At 38.3% G+C, this 16,233-nt stretch overlaps 1 protein-coding gene across 1 annotated transcript in view; it reads left to right on the top strand.

The window, feature by feature from the left end:
* Positions 1–278: 278 nt before the first annotated feature.
* ABI3BP (ABI family member 3 binding protein) overlaps positions 279–16,233 on the top strand; it is a gene marked incomplete at both ends in the record, with an annotated part of 205,924 nt that continues 189,969 nt past the window's right edge. Inside the window, 1 exon segment of the mRNA XM_084232643.1 lies at positions 279–357. Within this exon segment, the coding sequence (XP_084088769.1) occupies positions 279–357 (79 nt within the window).

Here is a 16,233-nt window from a genome sequence, read left to right as displayed (position 1 = left end):
TTGACCATAATTTAATTTTTATGTCACAAAGGGAAGAGTAGACAGTTACAGCTTAGCAGAGGGAAATGTGATGATATGTTTTTACTGTGTGCCTTTTTTTACGGTATGTGTGGGAAAGGGTGTGATGTCATTTTGTCTCCACCCCCTGTGAGTAAGCCCACGGCACAGCTAAGTGCAGCCGCCCGCCTCTGTCACTGGGAGACAGTCCACTTAAATGCAGCTCCAGGGTTGCGGGACATCCACGAGCATCACTCCCTGGGCGAGGTGGCAAATGCAACATGCTCTCCAGCTTGGGGTGTCTACTTCTCTGTGGAAGTATTGCACTAGCCCTGGGAAATGCACAGAAATTGCCAAAAGGCAAGTAGCTCTGATGTTTTGTGTTTTTTTTTAAATAATTTTTAAGAGATAGTTTTTAAATGTTGATATAATATATGATCTGTTTTTACCATGTGGGGGAATAGAGATATGTTGCAGAGTCAAAGTTCAAATGTGTGAAAGAGTTGCTTAAACTTGTACTTTTTTTCCCTTCTGTTATTTACATTGCACTTGGAGCTCTTAATTGCAAAAGTGAAAACCTACTTCTTACTGGGTTTAGCAGACGTTCACAGTAATTTGAATGGCATAGCTTTAAACTGTTATTTGTTTATTGAATCATTTGTTTATTGAATCAAATGGGTATTATCTGTTAAAAAGAGATTTTGGTCTTTTTAATCCACTTTCCCCAAGCCTAAATGAGTACTAGTTTAAGGGTGTGAAGGAGCTAATTCTGAAACCTGGAGCCTTTGGTGTAAACCTCACACATACCTTTCAACTTGGAGGTTGAGGGATTTTTGGCAGCGACACCAAAGTAGGGTCATGTGCTAGTTCGTAGACACGTCTCTCCAGTGGAGTTTGGGAGAAGGTTTAATCTACTGGACTGGTCACTCCCCCTTTTCCTGGCTAAACTGCTTTCATTTTAGTGTTGGTATTTGGTTTACAAATGTCTTTAGAAGAAAATTAAAATTTCTAAATTTAGATCCTCCACATAATCTCTTGACCCCATCAGCACAAAAACAAGAATTTACTTCTCTCTCCTTGAACACATATGTGGTATGAGCTTTTCTGTTCCTTTGCAGAGACATTTTCCAAGCCAACTCCAGGTCTATAAAGGTTTTTTATAGTTGCGGACTGCTGTAGTCAGCAGGATTATTAAAAAATGGGCTGGGACTTACCATATAGTTATGCCAAAAAATGTTGGCGGTAATGGACTTGTCAGAAACTGGGTGTGCACAGTCAGGAAGAAAGGTTGGGGTGTCAGAATACCCCAAAGAGCCTTCCTAGTTCTCTCTTGGGAGGATTTGCTGCAGGGTCATCTTGTACCAAGTGAAAAATGTTCTCTCCTCTGTGTGTTGAGTGAAACTTGAACCCAAAGTGTGAAGGCTGAAGAGTCTGACTTGTTGATGTTTCACAGATATAAAAAAGCAATAAAAAGGGCTAAAGAAGCCTTATCAACTCTGATCAGATAATTATGCGGAGAAAACTAAAAATTAGCACACACTCTTAGATCTTTTTCTTCTATCAAGAATTTTCTTCGTGATCACAGTACAATTACTTCAATAAATCACAAGCCACAAATATTCAGAATCAATTGTTCCTGCTGCCTGCTGCTGAAATATGGACACATCATTCGAGAGAAGTCTGGGGGTTTTCTCAGGCCTTCTGAGAAATAATGCCTTTAGATGGTTATGTTTTACCTGTATTCACTATGCAAGGATGATAGCCATAATTTTCTTACTGCAAACTTCTATAAATTCTAACCATTTTAATTATCATGTTGCAGCACTGGATATAAATCTCTTGACACAATTTTCCCTTGTTCTGGTAAAAACAAAAACAAGTTGTCAATAGTGGTCACAAAATATTTCTCTAGTTCATTATACTTTCTTGTAAAGTGTTTGGATCTAGGGTTTTTTTTTTATAATTTTAACAAATATCCATAGTTTTGGTTGTTGGGAAAATATCAAATTAAAATAATTATTTCATCAAAATAAATGGTAATTCCTCTTGTCTCTAATGCTTTTTATTCCTTATTGTGGTAACTATTGAGCAACTCCTTTTAGCTGAAGTTGCTTTTCTTAAAATATATTCCAGAAATACATATACTATCCTCAAAAGGGAGTTGGGGCAAACATCTGCTCCCCATCAATAATTTGGGGAACTTCATGTTTTGCCTATTTGGGGAGTGTCACAGCAGACCTTAGAATTTTTCAGGTTCTGAAAGTTTCTCAATGAAGAAATCTGTCCAACTTTTTAAACCTCTGGTTTCCCACGCTTATTTGACTAAGGAACATTTTCCTAGTGGACTACGTTGCTAAGGGCTTGTCTTTCATAGAACACATTTGGGGAGTTGCTGAGCTAAATAAGAAGGAATAAATGAAGTTTTCCTTTTCTTCTTTCCTCCTACATTAGAGTTAAATAGCATTTGTCATTAAAAGGAATTGTGGTGAGGGATCATGGGTACTGTGGTGGTGGTGGGGGGAGCTATGGGGCCACACCTGAGGGGAGAAACCAAAAATGAACAATGATGTAAGAAAATAAAGTAAAATAATTTTTATTTTATAATTGATAAAATGAAGAAATTTATAGAATAACTAAGAGGCACATAAAAACAAACTTAGGGCCTTCCCAGTGGGGCAGCGGGTTGAGCGCTGTGCTGGGAAGCTGTCCGCAGCCTCTGCAGCGCTGACTGGATTCGGCCAGCCAGGGAGAAACCCACATGGTGCGGCAGACCTCTCCTGCCTTGTCATCTGCTGTTCCCCTCAGCAGTGTCTTTGGTCCGTCTGCCTGTTCTGCTCCCTGCTCTCTCTGGTGAAGTCTCTCACCCTCCCGCTCCTCTGACCTGTACCCCAGTTCTTGTATAAATAAATAAATCTTTAAAAAAGGCACATAAAAACAAACTTAAAAACTAACCCTTGACCGCTGACTGAAGACCTGAAGCACCAAGATGGGGAGGGGTGAGAAGTGAGGGGCAAGCACAGGGGGAGGGAATCACAATGGACTGGGAAGGTGGACAATGGGTGATTTGATGGTGGGTGCACTAAGGTGGCCTGATGGAGGTGTCCTAATATTAGCTAAAGGGAAAATAAATTTAAAAATAAAATAAAATGAAGAGTTCACCAAGTGGAAAATAAAAGAGGATAGAATTTGGAACTCTGGAATGGATATTAGTTAAGTGGTTCCCAGATCTTTGTATTTATGGACCAGATATCTCTTTCTTCATATCAGGGTTCCATTGTAAGGGCATGCTTGAATTTACCATGTGAGGATGTTCAAAGGGAGAAGAAAATTCCCATTGTTTATAAATTCTAGCCACTTTAACAGCTTAGATTTTAACATTTTATAAAGTGAGTTTACATAGATAGTTTCACTGTTTTTATTTTCTCATTTGATCACAGACTGATGAAAACATCACAGGTCAATATTTGGGAACCACTGATCTAACTTAACCACTTATTTTACAAATTGAGAAACCCAAAGGCAGGGAGGTTTAGTAACTCACCCACATTTATTGCAGAACCAGGACTGGATTCTGGACTTCTCACTTGAAATCCTGTTCAACCCCTTTTCCTGAACTGTGAACAGATATTCCTAGCCCAAATCCCAGCAGTCAAGGTCTGTAGTGTATGTGTGAATGCTACCCTTTTCTTGAGTTACTTATGAAAGTCTTAAGCATCATTTTAATCATCACATTTTCCCAAGAACATACCCATTATGTGCGCTTCAGTGTATGTATGTATAGTTAGCTGTATGTGTATATATTTATATTTATATATACATATAGTTGGCTATTAAAGGGCTAATTACTTCTAAAATAAGTAACTTGGTACCTGTCTACTGACTATTTGCATACCTGGTTACACACTTTGTTAAAGAAAGTAAGACTATTGGAACAATCTCCTTTTTTTTTTTTTTTTAAGATTTATTTATGTATACAAGAGCTGGGGTACAGGCCAGAGGTGTGTGGGGGGGTGAGAGGATTCACCAGAGACAGAGTGGGGAACGGAACAGGAAGAATGACTGAAGTACACTGCTGAGGGGAGTGGCAGGTGAGTCAGGAGAGGTCTTCTGTGCCATGTGGATTGCTCCCTGGTGAGCTGGGGATCGAACTTGTGCTGCAGAGGCTGTGGATTGCTTCATAGGTTGCGTCTTAACCCCTTGCGCCACCAAGGAGGCCCCAATCTCCCTTTTTAAAAGCCTAAAGTTGCAGATGATTATTAATGGCTCTCTTCTCTCTCTCTCTTAATCTGACTGTTCTTTGGCAAATAATTTAATTTATATAATATAATAATGATTACTATCTCATTTACTTTTAGATTAAATGAGATAAAAGATGTAAAACTTTTAGTAAAGCGTCTGCCATATAAAAGGTATCTAGTAAATGTTTATTGGGTCACAGAAAAGTGGATATTTTAAAAATAGGCATGCCAAATAACATGTGATCTTATGTCCAAACCATCACACAAACTTCTCAGAGGATAGCAAATGAGGTGGCATGTCCTGGTCAGAAAGGTGGGCAAGCATTGCTCTCCAGGTTGACAGAGGGCTCTACTGTGTCCTCACTATTGTCAACCTACAAGACCAAACATTGCTTTTTACCTTGGAAAGCTGCACATTGGCCTGAGAATCATATTTTCCTTGGGGTTTGGTAAAAACTTCATTGAGCCTGCAAAAGAGAGCCTCTTAAACTTGTTTTTTAGGAGGAGAATTAGGCTGTAACACACAAGCCCTAGAGAAGAATTACCACATTGTTTTACACCTATGAAAGCCCTGGTGCTGGAGCTACCTCTCAGAATCTTTACTCTTGGCACCAGATAACTTTTCTTTTTTTCCTGGCATACAGGCTAAAATCAAAACCACAGGGAACAATCTGTAGTGAAGGGAGCCAACAAAGCTCATAATGAAAGCTTATAATGGGATAGGAGGGGCTTGATGGGCCTCTCTGTAGAAGTGCCTCTGTAGGGAAGATTGTAATCAGCCAGAAGGCAAAGGCTACTATTTCTAGGCAACTTTATCAACCCTCCTGAGACGTGTGTGAGGAAAACCACAGAGGAACATTCAAGATACTAGTGTAATTAGATGGCCTAAGGGCATGAGGCTCTTGGGTGTAATTCTTGGCTTACATAGAGAAAAAAGACAGCTGGTTCTTCCTCAGATTCTTACCTGGCAGGGAAGAAAATCTGACTCCAAGAACCAAAAACTTAGGGGCAGATGATAAGAATAGCAATAACTCTGATAGGTATTAATAACTTATTATTATTATCATAGATCACATTCTTTGAGCTCATATTGCTTGTGGTACTTTAGGGCTAAATAGTTGGGTTTTTTTTTTTTTAAGATTTATGCTTGTGGTACTTTAGGACTAAATAGTTTTTTTTTTAGGATTTATTTATTTATGCATACAAGAGCTGGGATACAGGCCAGAGGTGTAGGGGCAGTGAGAGGATTCACCAGAGACAGAGTGGGGAGCAGAACAGGCAGACTGACTGAAATACACTGCTGAGGGGAGCAGTGGGTGAGTCAGGAGATATCTGCTGCACCATGTGGGTAGCTCCCTGGCCAGGGATCGAACTCGTGCTATAGTGGCTGTGGATTGCTTCATAGGTTGCGTCTTAACCCCTTGCACCAACAGAGAGGCCCTTAAGGCCAAATAGTTTTAAAATAGAAAATGTAAATAAATTCTCAAAATTCCCCTGAAATGCAGGTAATTTAGTACTCTTAAGTTACACAGTACAAAATTGTATCTCAGAGTGTCTAAGTGATTTGCCCAAAGTCACACAGTCAGCAAATAGCAAAAAAAATAAATAAATAAACTTGATTTCTAGGAATTATCAGTTCCCTGTTCTGGGCAAAGATATGCAAGTTTGTAAAAGCAACAAATTATATTCCATGTATGTGCAGAATATGAGGCTGAGAGGACATGGCTTGGCACTTGTCTTCAGGGAGCTGACCACCTTAATGAAGGAGCCAGGGATGGAAAGGGATAATGATAATAAACTGAGAATCACCTTACAATTTGGTGAAGCACAAAGACCTTTGAGGACAACCAAAAAGACAACCTAGACTGAAGGGATCAAGAATGATAAGAGCATAAAGCGTTCTAGGGGAAGCCTGAAAGACAAATGCAAGTCTTGGCAAGGAGGCTAATGGCTGAGAGGTGAGGGCCTTCCCAGCATGAGTAGCTGTGTGGCCAGACCACAGGCAGCCCTTGGGGCCAGAGCTTAGGTGGTGTGAAAGCACTAAGAAGTCCACATAGGATAAAACTGGCTCTTCCTTGTTTCTGTCTGCACTGGCTCCCCAAGATTAATTACTAAGAGGAAACAGAATGTTGTTTTTGGAGAGGAGGGCTCGTCCATCTTCTGTAACCTTTCCTGGCCACTCACCTGGGGTCTGGCTCTCACTTTCCATGCACCCCTACCAAACTCCCTCTGGCAAGACAACAGTCCAGTCTATTTCCCTGACTGGTGGTGGATGCTTGCAAAGGGCTGCTCTTCCATCTTAGGGCAGGGAGACTACAGGAAAAAGTATTGGGGAGAGCAAAGGAAGCGTAGTGAGTGGGGTTCTGCTTTTATTTGAATAACATATTTATCTGTATTGGTGTGAATATTAAAGAATGCATTGGGGAAAAGATTCCATTACTAAAAGAAAACAAAATCCTTTAACTGCATGTCACATACATGCTGGTACATCTTTTTTCTGTTTTGCATTAAGGATAATTTGTGAGCACAAATTATCAATTTGTGGCTTATCAGTTGAGATAGTTTTGAAATATATTCCATTGCATCTCTGATTAAATGAAAGGTCTCGCCTCTCTGAGTGGATAGTCAACCCCTTGCTAGAAGTGCTTGGTTTCTGAGCAGAAGGCAGAGTGGAGTTTCACATTTCCTTTCTCTTTCAATGCCATCCTTTGGTGTTTTGGTTTTTTTTTTTTTTTTCATTTTCTTAGCTGATAAGAAAACATTCTGGTTTTCCCAGGCTCCGCTGAGAGTCCACTGTGCACACGTGTATGTGGGCATGTGTGACCTCCCTTCTTGGAGAGCGGCAGAGTTGTCGTTGAAGGAGTCTGGGCAGTTGCCAAAGTCATGTTGGCAGAGAACCCTGGAATTGGTCCTGCTACAGACTTGCCGGATACAGGACAGTTTCCCTCTCCTTTAACTTTCCCAAAGGGAGTCAATGCATCTGCAGCCAGTGTTTAGGACAAGAAGTCAGATGATCTGAGGAGCATCCTCTCTCTTCCTCTCCTGGCACATCGTCTCCAAACGTGCTAATGATCCTGTTGTCAGAAAATAACTCCCTAATTACTCATGTTTTTACTAGAATTAGAGGAAAATGATATTGGTCATACTCTGTAGTTTCATTATGAATTGGAAAGGCAAATATTGAATAATAGTAATAGGGGCTAGTGGGTGAAGTGCAGGAGTAAATGTGGGCCTGGGTTCAGTCTTGGCCACACTGAACATCAGATTTTCTTCTCCAAGAAAGAGGGAGCTGAGGAACTGTCACATCATAGCTTCCTGAACCTTAATTCTTTTTATTTATTTATTTATTTATTATTTAATTTAATTTTATATATTTTTTTACATCATTTTTCATTTTTGCACAATGTATGCATTTTCATCTTGGTTATAGTTCCCATACAATTCCCACCCCCTCCCTTGTTTTGATCCTACTCCTTCCCCCCCCCCATAGTGTGTCTCTGGTTTATAGTTGCTTGCAGGTTTTGATTTTTACTTTATTATAATTAGTCTTTGTCCTGGTCCCTTATTTAGGTTTTCTAAATTCCTGCTTTGAGTTAGACCATCCAGTATTTTACTTTTTCTTTCTGGCTTATTTCGCTGAGAATGATCCCTTCCAGCTCCAACAATGTTGCTGCAAATTGTATGAATTTATCTTTTTTGATTGCTGAGTAATATTCCATTGTGTATATGTACCTTAATTCTTGTCATCTGCATCCCACTCTTATGCCTTATCCAGCTCTCCCTGAAAGGCTTCAGAAGGTCCTGCTCAGAGTAATTTATGTCCTTGGGATGTAGTTCCCTGTAGCTTGTCTTTCCCCCGGACCCCTGCTAATGTGTGTGTGGCCCATTCTCAGGTACTGGGTTGGTCTCATCAGTTACCTACCAAGACTGCTTTTCTGCCCTTTCTCTTACTGTTATTCCTCCTCCTTTCCCTTAAGCCTCCTTTTCTTTCCTTCTTCCCTCCTTTGCTCCTTCTTTCTTCTCTCAACACCGTAAAGTCTGCAGGAGTTTCTCCTGGCTTCCACCTTTGATCTCTTCTGCTAACCACTTTTGCCCTTCTTGCCTCACAGTTTAGTCTTCATGTGTCTAAATACAGTAGGAGTCATACTTTTGAACGATAATGTCTACTTTATATTTTCTTCAAGGCAGGAGTGGGTGTTTCTATGTCATGCTAAATGTTCCACTGGGTTGAAATATGGTTTCCCACTCATTTATCTTGGCATCAACGGTCTTACAAAAAGGTACATATTTACATGCATCTGATAAGCCCTGTGCAGATCAGATTTGGCCAGCCATGATATATTCACACCGTGGTTCACACTTATATGGGTTTGAAGATGGTGTAGGTTGTTATGTCTCTTAAAGTATGGCAACAACATATGCATCATAAAAATCAGATTTTACAGTGTTACATTGTAAGGTTACTTTTCTATTCCTGGAATTCTGTTCCATTGTAGTTGTTGGAGCTTGATATTGTGAACAACTTGCAGAGAGATTCTTGCTGTTTTCCGGTGACTCACTGAGTTGGATCTTAAGTTCAAGAGCCATGCTTCTCTTCATTAATGCTAACCAACATTTCTATGAAACCGAGTTTTTGTATAAAGTGTCCCTACAAAACATGATCTTTTTATTGGCAACTGGATCAGTTACAGGTTTTAATACCATTTCAACACACCAGCCTCCCTCTTTGATCTCTATTTCTCTGGCTCACCATTTTCTTTGCTACACACAACAGATGACTTCAAAATTTCCCTCTCACTCTTTCTGTACAAGCTTCCTCTTTCTGCTTTCATGTCTTTTTCAAGTTATGATCCATGCTCCAGGAAGCCCCTCTACCATCTCTGTCATAGAAACTTTATATAGTCTGTTGACTATATGACTATGACCTACCATAACAATGACCAATGGAAGAGACATGAAATTAGGTTTCCAGAAACATGTGTATGCTTACGCACATCTGTGCACACTTTATCATTGTGTTGATTCTCCTTGTAATACAAATCAAAACCAAATAAATATGAAATAGAAGAAAGTTCTAGAAACCCATTAAATTTTGTGTGATGCACCACTAAGTTTTGATTGATCAGCATACTGGCATTACTGTGTTTTAGGGTTTTGCCCTTATATAGAACAGTCTGGTTGCAAAACACTTTTTGAACAGTTTTTCACTGTAGCAAGTGGTTATTTTTACTATCCTGTTTTGGGAACAGGATAAAACATTATAAATATTGATATTATAACTGAATTACCAGAATGACTAGTAAAAACTATCCTTGAATCACTTAATGAAGCAACAGTATTTTGTACTCACATCAAAATTCCTTCTCTATATACTCTTGGCAAGAAAACCCATTTCATTAACATGTCAGTGCTTTTTCAAATAATTTCAGGTGCCTTTCTCAGATATTTACAAAGAACACCATTAAGTTTTATGCCTCACCCTAAAGTTTTCAACTAAATTGAGTTACATAACACTTGTTCTTAAGCAGCCATTCAATTCAAACATCTGTTTTCACTTATGTCAGAATACTAAGGCAACAAGTATTTACTGTAATGTTTTCCAAAGTCGTCATAACCTATGGTTCACATGTCATTTGTAAGGTCATCATGGTGTACTGGAAACATCCATTTCAAACATTCCTTTTCATGACTAGAAGTTCATAGGTCACAAAGGGACCACAGATGTTAACACAAAGTTAACTACCCATAAATTATGCTATCAAATAATTTAAAAGGCATTAAAGGATAAGCATTAGCAGAGTCAAGATCCTTTTAGGATTGTCGCTTTCTAGGCACTTATTTTGTAGGAATGTTACTTGCTTTTTTTTTTTTCCAAAGATGAGAAACATGTAGCCCCATTTATCTGTTTTGAATCCAAAGTGTCTCTCCTACCTCCCCTTCTTCCTTTTTCAGACCTGTGTCCTACATCCATCCACAAGGCCTGGCTGTGGAAGAGGATTAGATGGAAATAGGAAAAGAAACCTATGAGTTTTGTTTTGTTGAGAGACAGCTGTTTAACTGCCCTGAAATGGCAATTCTCAGACTATAGGAGTAAGGAATCAGTGAGTGTAGTCCTATTCAAGCTGAAGCAAGCACCCAAATCACTCCGAGGGCTTATGAAAACTCAAAATGTTGGGCCCATGCCAGAGTTTCTGATCCAGTAGGTCTGAGGTCAGGTGGTCCAGAGAATTTATATTTCTCTCAGGTGTCCAGGTGCTGCTGGTGCTACTGGTCCTGGGAACACGTTTTGAAAACCACTGACATAGTGAATCTGTTAAGTATGCAGAATTCTTTGCTTTCACTGCATCTAGCTTTGCTACCCTCACAGCAGATTCTGATTTAATAGATCTGGTAATCTGTATATTAAACAATCATTATTGATGATTCTGAAGTTTACTTTGCATGGAGAAAAATATATGATCTTTTCATACACTAATCAATACCAAGCCTTGGGGCACTCGTTTGAATAGCGTTGAAAAGGAACTTAGCTAACTTACTATGGTTCTATAAATCTGGAAAAGCTGTGCTTCTAATTTTTCAGTACATGGTGCATGTCTGTTAAAAAAAATTAACTTGAGCTAGTGAGAGCCCTAGTTTTGTGATGAACTTCTGTCTGCCTTTATAGTAACAAACTGTCATTCCCATAGCTAGCTGGAGCCCTGGCAGCATTCACCATTAACTTAACCTTGTTTGGTGGTGAGCAGTGTTTAAAACTGGAGCTGGAAAGTTGTGTGACATTATGAGATATTAGTGGGAGTCCTGTTTGTGTGTATATATATTAAAGTTAATACCTAATATTAGCCTGAAACATCAGTTAAGTATAACCCAAACACAAGAAACCCAGTATAAGTGTTAACAGTTTACCAGGTCAGTCAAGAAAAATACAATTATAGAACTAAAGATGAATTTGATACTTCATGCCAAAGTTCTCTGTTATTTTGATGTACATAGAGTATTAACCAGACCTCCAGCTAATACTAGACATCAGCCTGTTGTTGAGTACTAGCTATAACATATTTGGCAGCCAGATGAAAATCATAACCTAGCTTGTAGGTTAGAGTTTCTTAGCTCAGAGAGTCCATAAAACCCTTGAAGTTATATATAGACCAGTGCACTTGTGGGTATGCACATTTTTCAGGAGTATAGGTCCTTAAATTCAGATTCTTGAAGAAGACTTAAAGCCTGTAAAAGTTAAGAATCACATATGTAGACAGATACCTTTGCCTGAGTTGGAATTAAGATGTATTAAATAAGGATTACTACCATAGGCATAAAACATGCAGATTCGTCTTTGAGAAGGTCCATGAAAAATCTCAAACTTCGTAACCACACTGTGAAAACATAGTTTATATTATGTAATTGATTTTGAAATGGTGCAGAAAATTTAAATATGGAAGTATAGTTTCCAAGATAACTCACAACAATCCTCATCTCCTGGTGATCCCTTGTGGCGTCCCATTGCACATTGACTCTTGACTGACCTGTGTATTGTTTAACTATGGAAGTGGGTAAAGATGTGTGACTTTGGAGGCTAGGTCTTAAAGATGCTGTAATTCATATCTTGCTCCTTCTCTTGGATCCCTTAATCTGGAGAAAGACAGCTACCGTGTCATCAGAACATTCAAGCAGTTTTGTGGAGAGCTCCATGTACTGATGTACTAAGAGTTATTGTCCATGGTTAGGACAAATGTGCTAGCCACATGAGTGGCTTGGAAACGCATCCTTCAACCGGAATCAAACCTTCAGATAACTACAGGCTGGCCAATATCTTGACTGCAATTTCATGAGTCATAATTACCTAGCCAAGCTGTTCCTAAGATCCTGATCCAAAGCAATTGCATGAATAAGAAATGCTATTGTTGTTTAAGTCACTAAGCTTTGGATTAATTTATTATGCAACAATAGGTAATTAGTACATGGAACATGTTTACTGTCTTTTTTCCTTTTCATTTTGAAGAACCATTTAGGTGGAATAAAACATGAAATGAGAAATATAGATAATCTTATTTACTGGATATGGCTTTGGAAATACAGTCTTGCCTACAGGCAAAAGATAAGTGGAAATAAATTCTGAAGGAGAATTTTGGATCAATTACTTCTTTCAAGACCACACACACACACACACACACACACACACACACAAACGGTATAAATGCTAATCAAAGAGTGATTAGAAAAATATGTGAACAAATATCCTTTTATAATTATCATAGAACATGTTTATTTTTGTTAATATGTGTGTAAATAAAAACAGAATATTTATCGTTGAATAAAAAGGATATGACACATGAGATTGTGCAAAAAGATTATAAATAAAAGTAAGTCTTCATCTCCCTTAGGAACAATATCACTCCTGTAGAGAATGTGTACTGTAGACCCTTGCTTTCTAGCATTGGTCAGACCTTTTCATTTCTTTCTAATTGAAAATGGCAAAAAATGGAATTTTATTATCTTGATTTTAATTTCTCTGATCACTATTAATATAAAATGGTCATTTAGCGAAGCTAAGTTTTCTGAGCAGTGATAGATGGCCATGTTCGTTATTCCAAACGCCAATTAAGATTGACCTGAGCAGCCCTCCCCTGGTGGTGCAGGCGGTTGAGTGCCGCGCTGTGAAGCTGTCCACAGCCTCTACAGCACGAGTTCGATCCCCCGCCAGGGAGCAACCCATATGGTGCAGCAGACCTCTCCTGTCTCTCCCGCTGCTCCCCACAGCAATGTATTTCAGTCAGTCTGCCTGTTCTGTTCCCCACTCTGTCTCTGGTGGGTCCTCTCACCCTCCTGCACATCTAGCCTGTACCCCGGTTCTTGGATGCATGAATAAATCTAAAATAGTAACAATAATAATAAAAAAGATTGACTTTAGCCAAGGGCGTGGGCCTGTTTTGGTCCTGTTATCATTTATAAGAGCTGACCTGTGCCCAAGACAGACAGAGTTGACCTTTGCCCAAGAACCAGAATCAAGATCCACCCTGTAGCTGAGTTCACCCTGAATTTCCCTAAGGAACAAATGGGCCTCTTGGGACAAAGATGGATCAGGCCAAACTCATCACCCTGGCTTTGGCTTTGCCATCATGCTGAGTTTATGCCTTGACAGTCATGTAATTATATCTCTGGAGAAGGCATTTGTGAAATTTCTTATCTCTTATGGAAAAAAATAATCATAAGCACCTAATATTATAATAGGAGGAAAGATATAAAGGAGAAAAATGGTTATGGTCCCAGTGGAGTTTATATCCTAGCAAAAGGATAATGCAGTGTAACAAATGCTATGGCTAAGAAATGGATAAAGTTGAATTGGGGTATAGAGAAAAAGGAGGTTTATTTTGCTTGGAATTTATTTTACTTGAGCAGACTGTGTATAGGGCCTTCTCTGTCATTCTGCAAAATTTTTATGGCATTTCCACAAATGTTTTTTATCCACAAGTGTTATTTATCTTCCACAAGTGTTTATTTTAAAAAATTCTTCATGTTCCGAATTTCTTCAAATATGTTATCTGTGGAGGGTGAGTACATTTTTCTAACTGCAAATCAAAATACAAGATAAATAGGAAGATATGTTTGAAGATACAGTGAGCATGTTTGTAAACCAGGGCTCTCCCAGAACATTAAGGACACACTAACTAGATTTTACTCATAGTGTACTATATTAATGGATGCCTTTACCACTGTCATCTGAACTCATTTTCTCCCTTCAAAAATATCATTGTTATGAAAATGACTACAAAGAAAAATCATGAACCCTTATTAACATGATGATATTATCAAAGCATGTAACAAAACATAAAATGGGGTAAGCAATTTCCATCTATTTGGCCAGTCAATATCTGGGTCATTTGGATGATATAGGTCACAAGGGGCAAGGAGTCTTTCTGCTTAGCCCCTCTCTACAGACCAAATTCCAGTGTAGAACCTGTGTTTTTTGTTGTTTTTTATGTTGTTTTTCTGTTTGTTTTTAACTAATAAGTGTCATTATTTAGGGAATCACAATGTTCCTTATAGTCTCTCACTTCTATGGCGATTGCAGGCACTGTGAACTCGACCTTCCCAGAGAGTCCTCTCATAGTTGCCAAGGAAGTGCTGTTGTAGCAGTAAAAACAGCTCATTTCCTACCACTTTTTTATCAGCTCTCCATGAGCACACCTAATTAAGCAAGCAAAACATTCAGGCTTTTGAAGCTAACTTTATTTGTAAAGGATGCTGTAGGCAAACAAAAGAGTCAGGAAAGGCAAAAAAATAGTCAGATCTGAAACCATCATCCAAACAGGCAGATGTGCCGCTAGAAAAGGCACAACTGTTGACTAGAGATCAACTATTTGAGTCCTCTGTCCTTGGAAGTGGGGAGCACTATCTCTTCCAAGGCAGCAGTGTGGGTCACTCCTAAGTGATTTTGCTCCTTGGACTCATTAGAAATGGGAGTGTATTACTTTTAGGATCAATTTTGTCATCTTGTTTATAAAAGTTTCATTTTGTTGTGGGCTAACAAAATTAGGAAGCAACTTCTAACATTCAAGTCTTACTGACATTTAAATGTAAACATTTAAATATTTTTTTTTTACTTTCTCAGTATTCTTATTTCTTTTTCCAAGACAACATAATTATACCAGTTATCTTTATGAAATTTCCTAGATTGTTATTAATATTGCTAGTTATGAAATCATCTTTAGATCCATTGATTTAAAATGACTAGCTTCGTTTCAAACAGAAAAACTTTTGTCTAGATTATCCACAGATATCTTACCTTTTGTCTCTTCAAAGGCATCTTAGGCAGGTTTTGACTTTTCAGAGTCCCCTCTAAGGCAGTATGTTATCCTCCAACAGTACCCTGAAGCTAAATGAGAGACCTACATTAACATTACTTTCAGATAGCTGGTCAATGTTCTTTTGTAATTATAGCTTAATTTGAAGAAGAAAAAGATGACTTGTTTTTCTTTCTAAATTTAAACACACTTTAAATGATGTCTCCATTTCCTGATTGTCTACCCAACTGCTTTATCTAATTTGATAAATTTTTATAATTTGTTTCAATCAAGACATTAAATATTTCACATTAAATATTTAAAAATTTCACCATCCCAGAAAATTCCACTGTGTTCCTTCATTATCAATCCTCCTGCAACTCCTGATCTCTCAGCTGATTTCTGTTATTGTAGTTTTGTCCTTTCTACAATGTCTTCCAATAGAGCATATAGCCTGTAGCATTTTTTGCCTTTTTCACTTAGCATAGTACTTTTGTGATACATGCCTGTCATAGACAGTAGTAGTAGTTTGCTCTTTTCATTGGTTGAGTAGGATTCCATTACATGGTTCTACCACAACTTGTTTGCTAGCTCACCCATTAATGGACATTTGCGTTGTTTCTAGTCTGGGGTAATTAAGAATATTTGCTTACAGGTCTTTGTATGCCCACATATTTTTATTTCCCTTGGGTAAATATCTACAGGTGGGATTACTTTGTCACATATGAAGTGTACGTTTAACTTTATAAGAAATGTCAAACTGTTTTCAAAGTGGGGATAGTAAAGGAACCAGGAAGGGAACTGGTCAAATCAGATAAAAGAAGTCAATTGAATAGTGAAGGATAAAACTAGGCTTTCAGTGGTGAACATAATGCATATGCATGTTGATTTATAATGCTGTACATCTGAACCCTACATAGGACTATGTACCAATGTCACTTGAATCAAAAATTAAACATCAACAAAAAAACCCAAAATGGTTATAACACTTTTTGTAGCAAAGTGTGGAGATTTCCGTTGTTCCACATGCTTGCCAGAACTTGGTATTGTCATTGTTTTGTTTTTTATTTATTTTACTTTCAGCTCTTCTAATAGGAATGAGTCACATAAGTTTTGGATCTCGTAACTGTATTCTTTAGAGATTTGCCCGCACTTGTTAGGCTTATTTCTTAAAAAAGAGATTTTTTTTTTATAGAGACCACAATCTTTCCTAAAAGTTA

This window comes from Talpa europaea (assembly GCF_964194135.1).
Source record: "Talpa europaea genome assembly, chromosome: 4".
Lineage (NCBI taxonomy): Eukaryota > Metazoa > Chordata > Mammalia > Eulipotyphla > Talpidae > Talpa > Talpa europaea.
The sequence above is the reverse complement of the archived record's forward strand: the minus strand, read 5'-3'. Positions and strand labels throughout refer to the sequence as shown.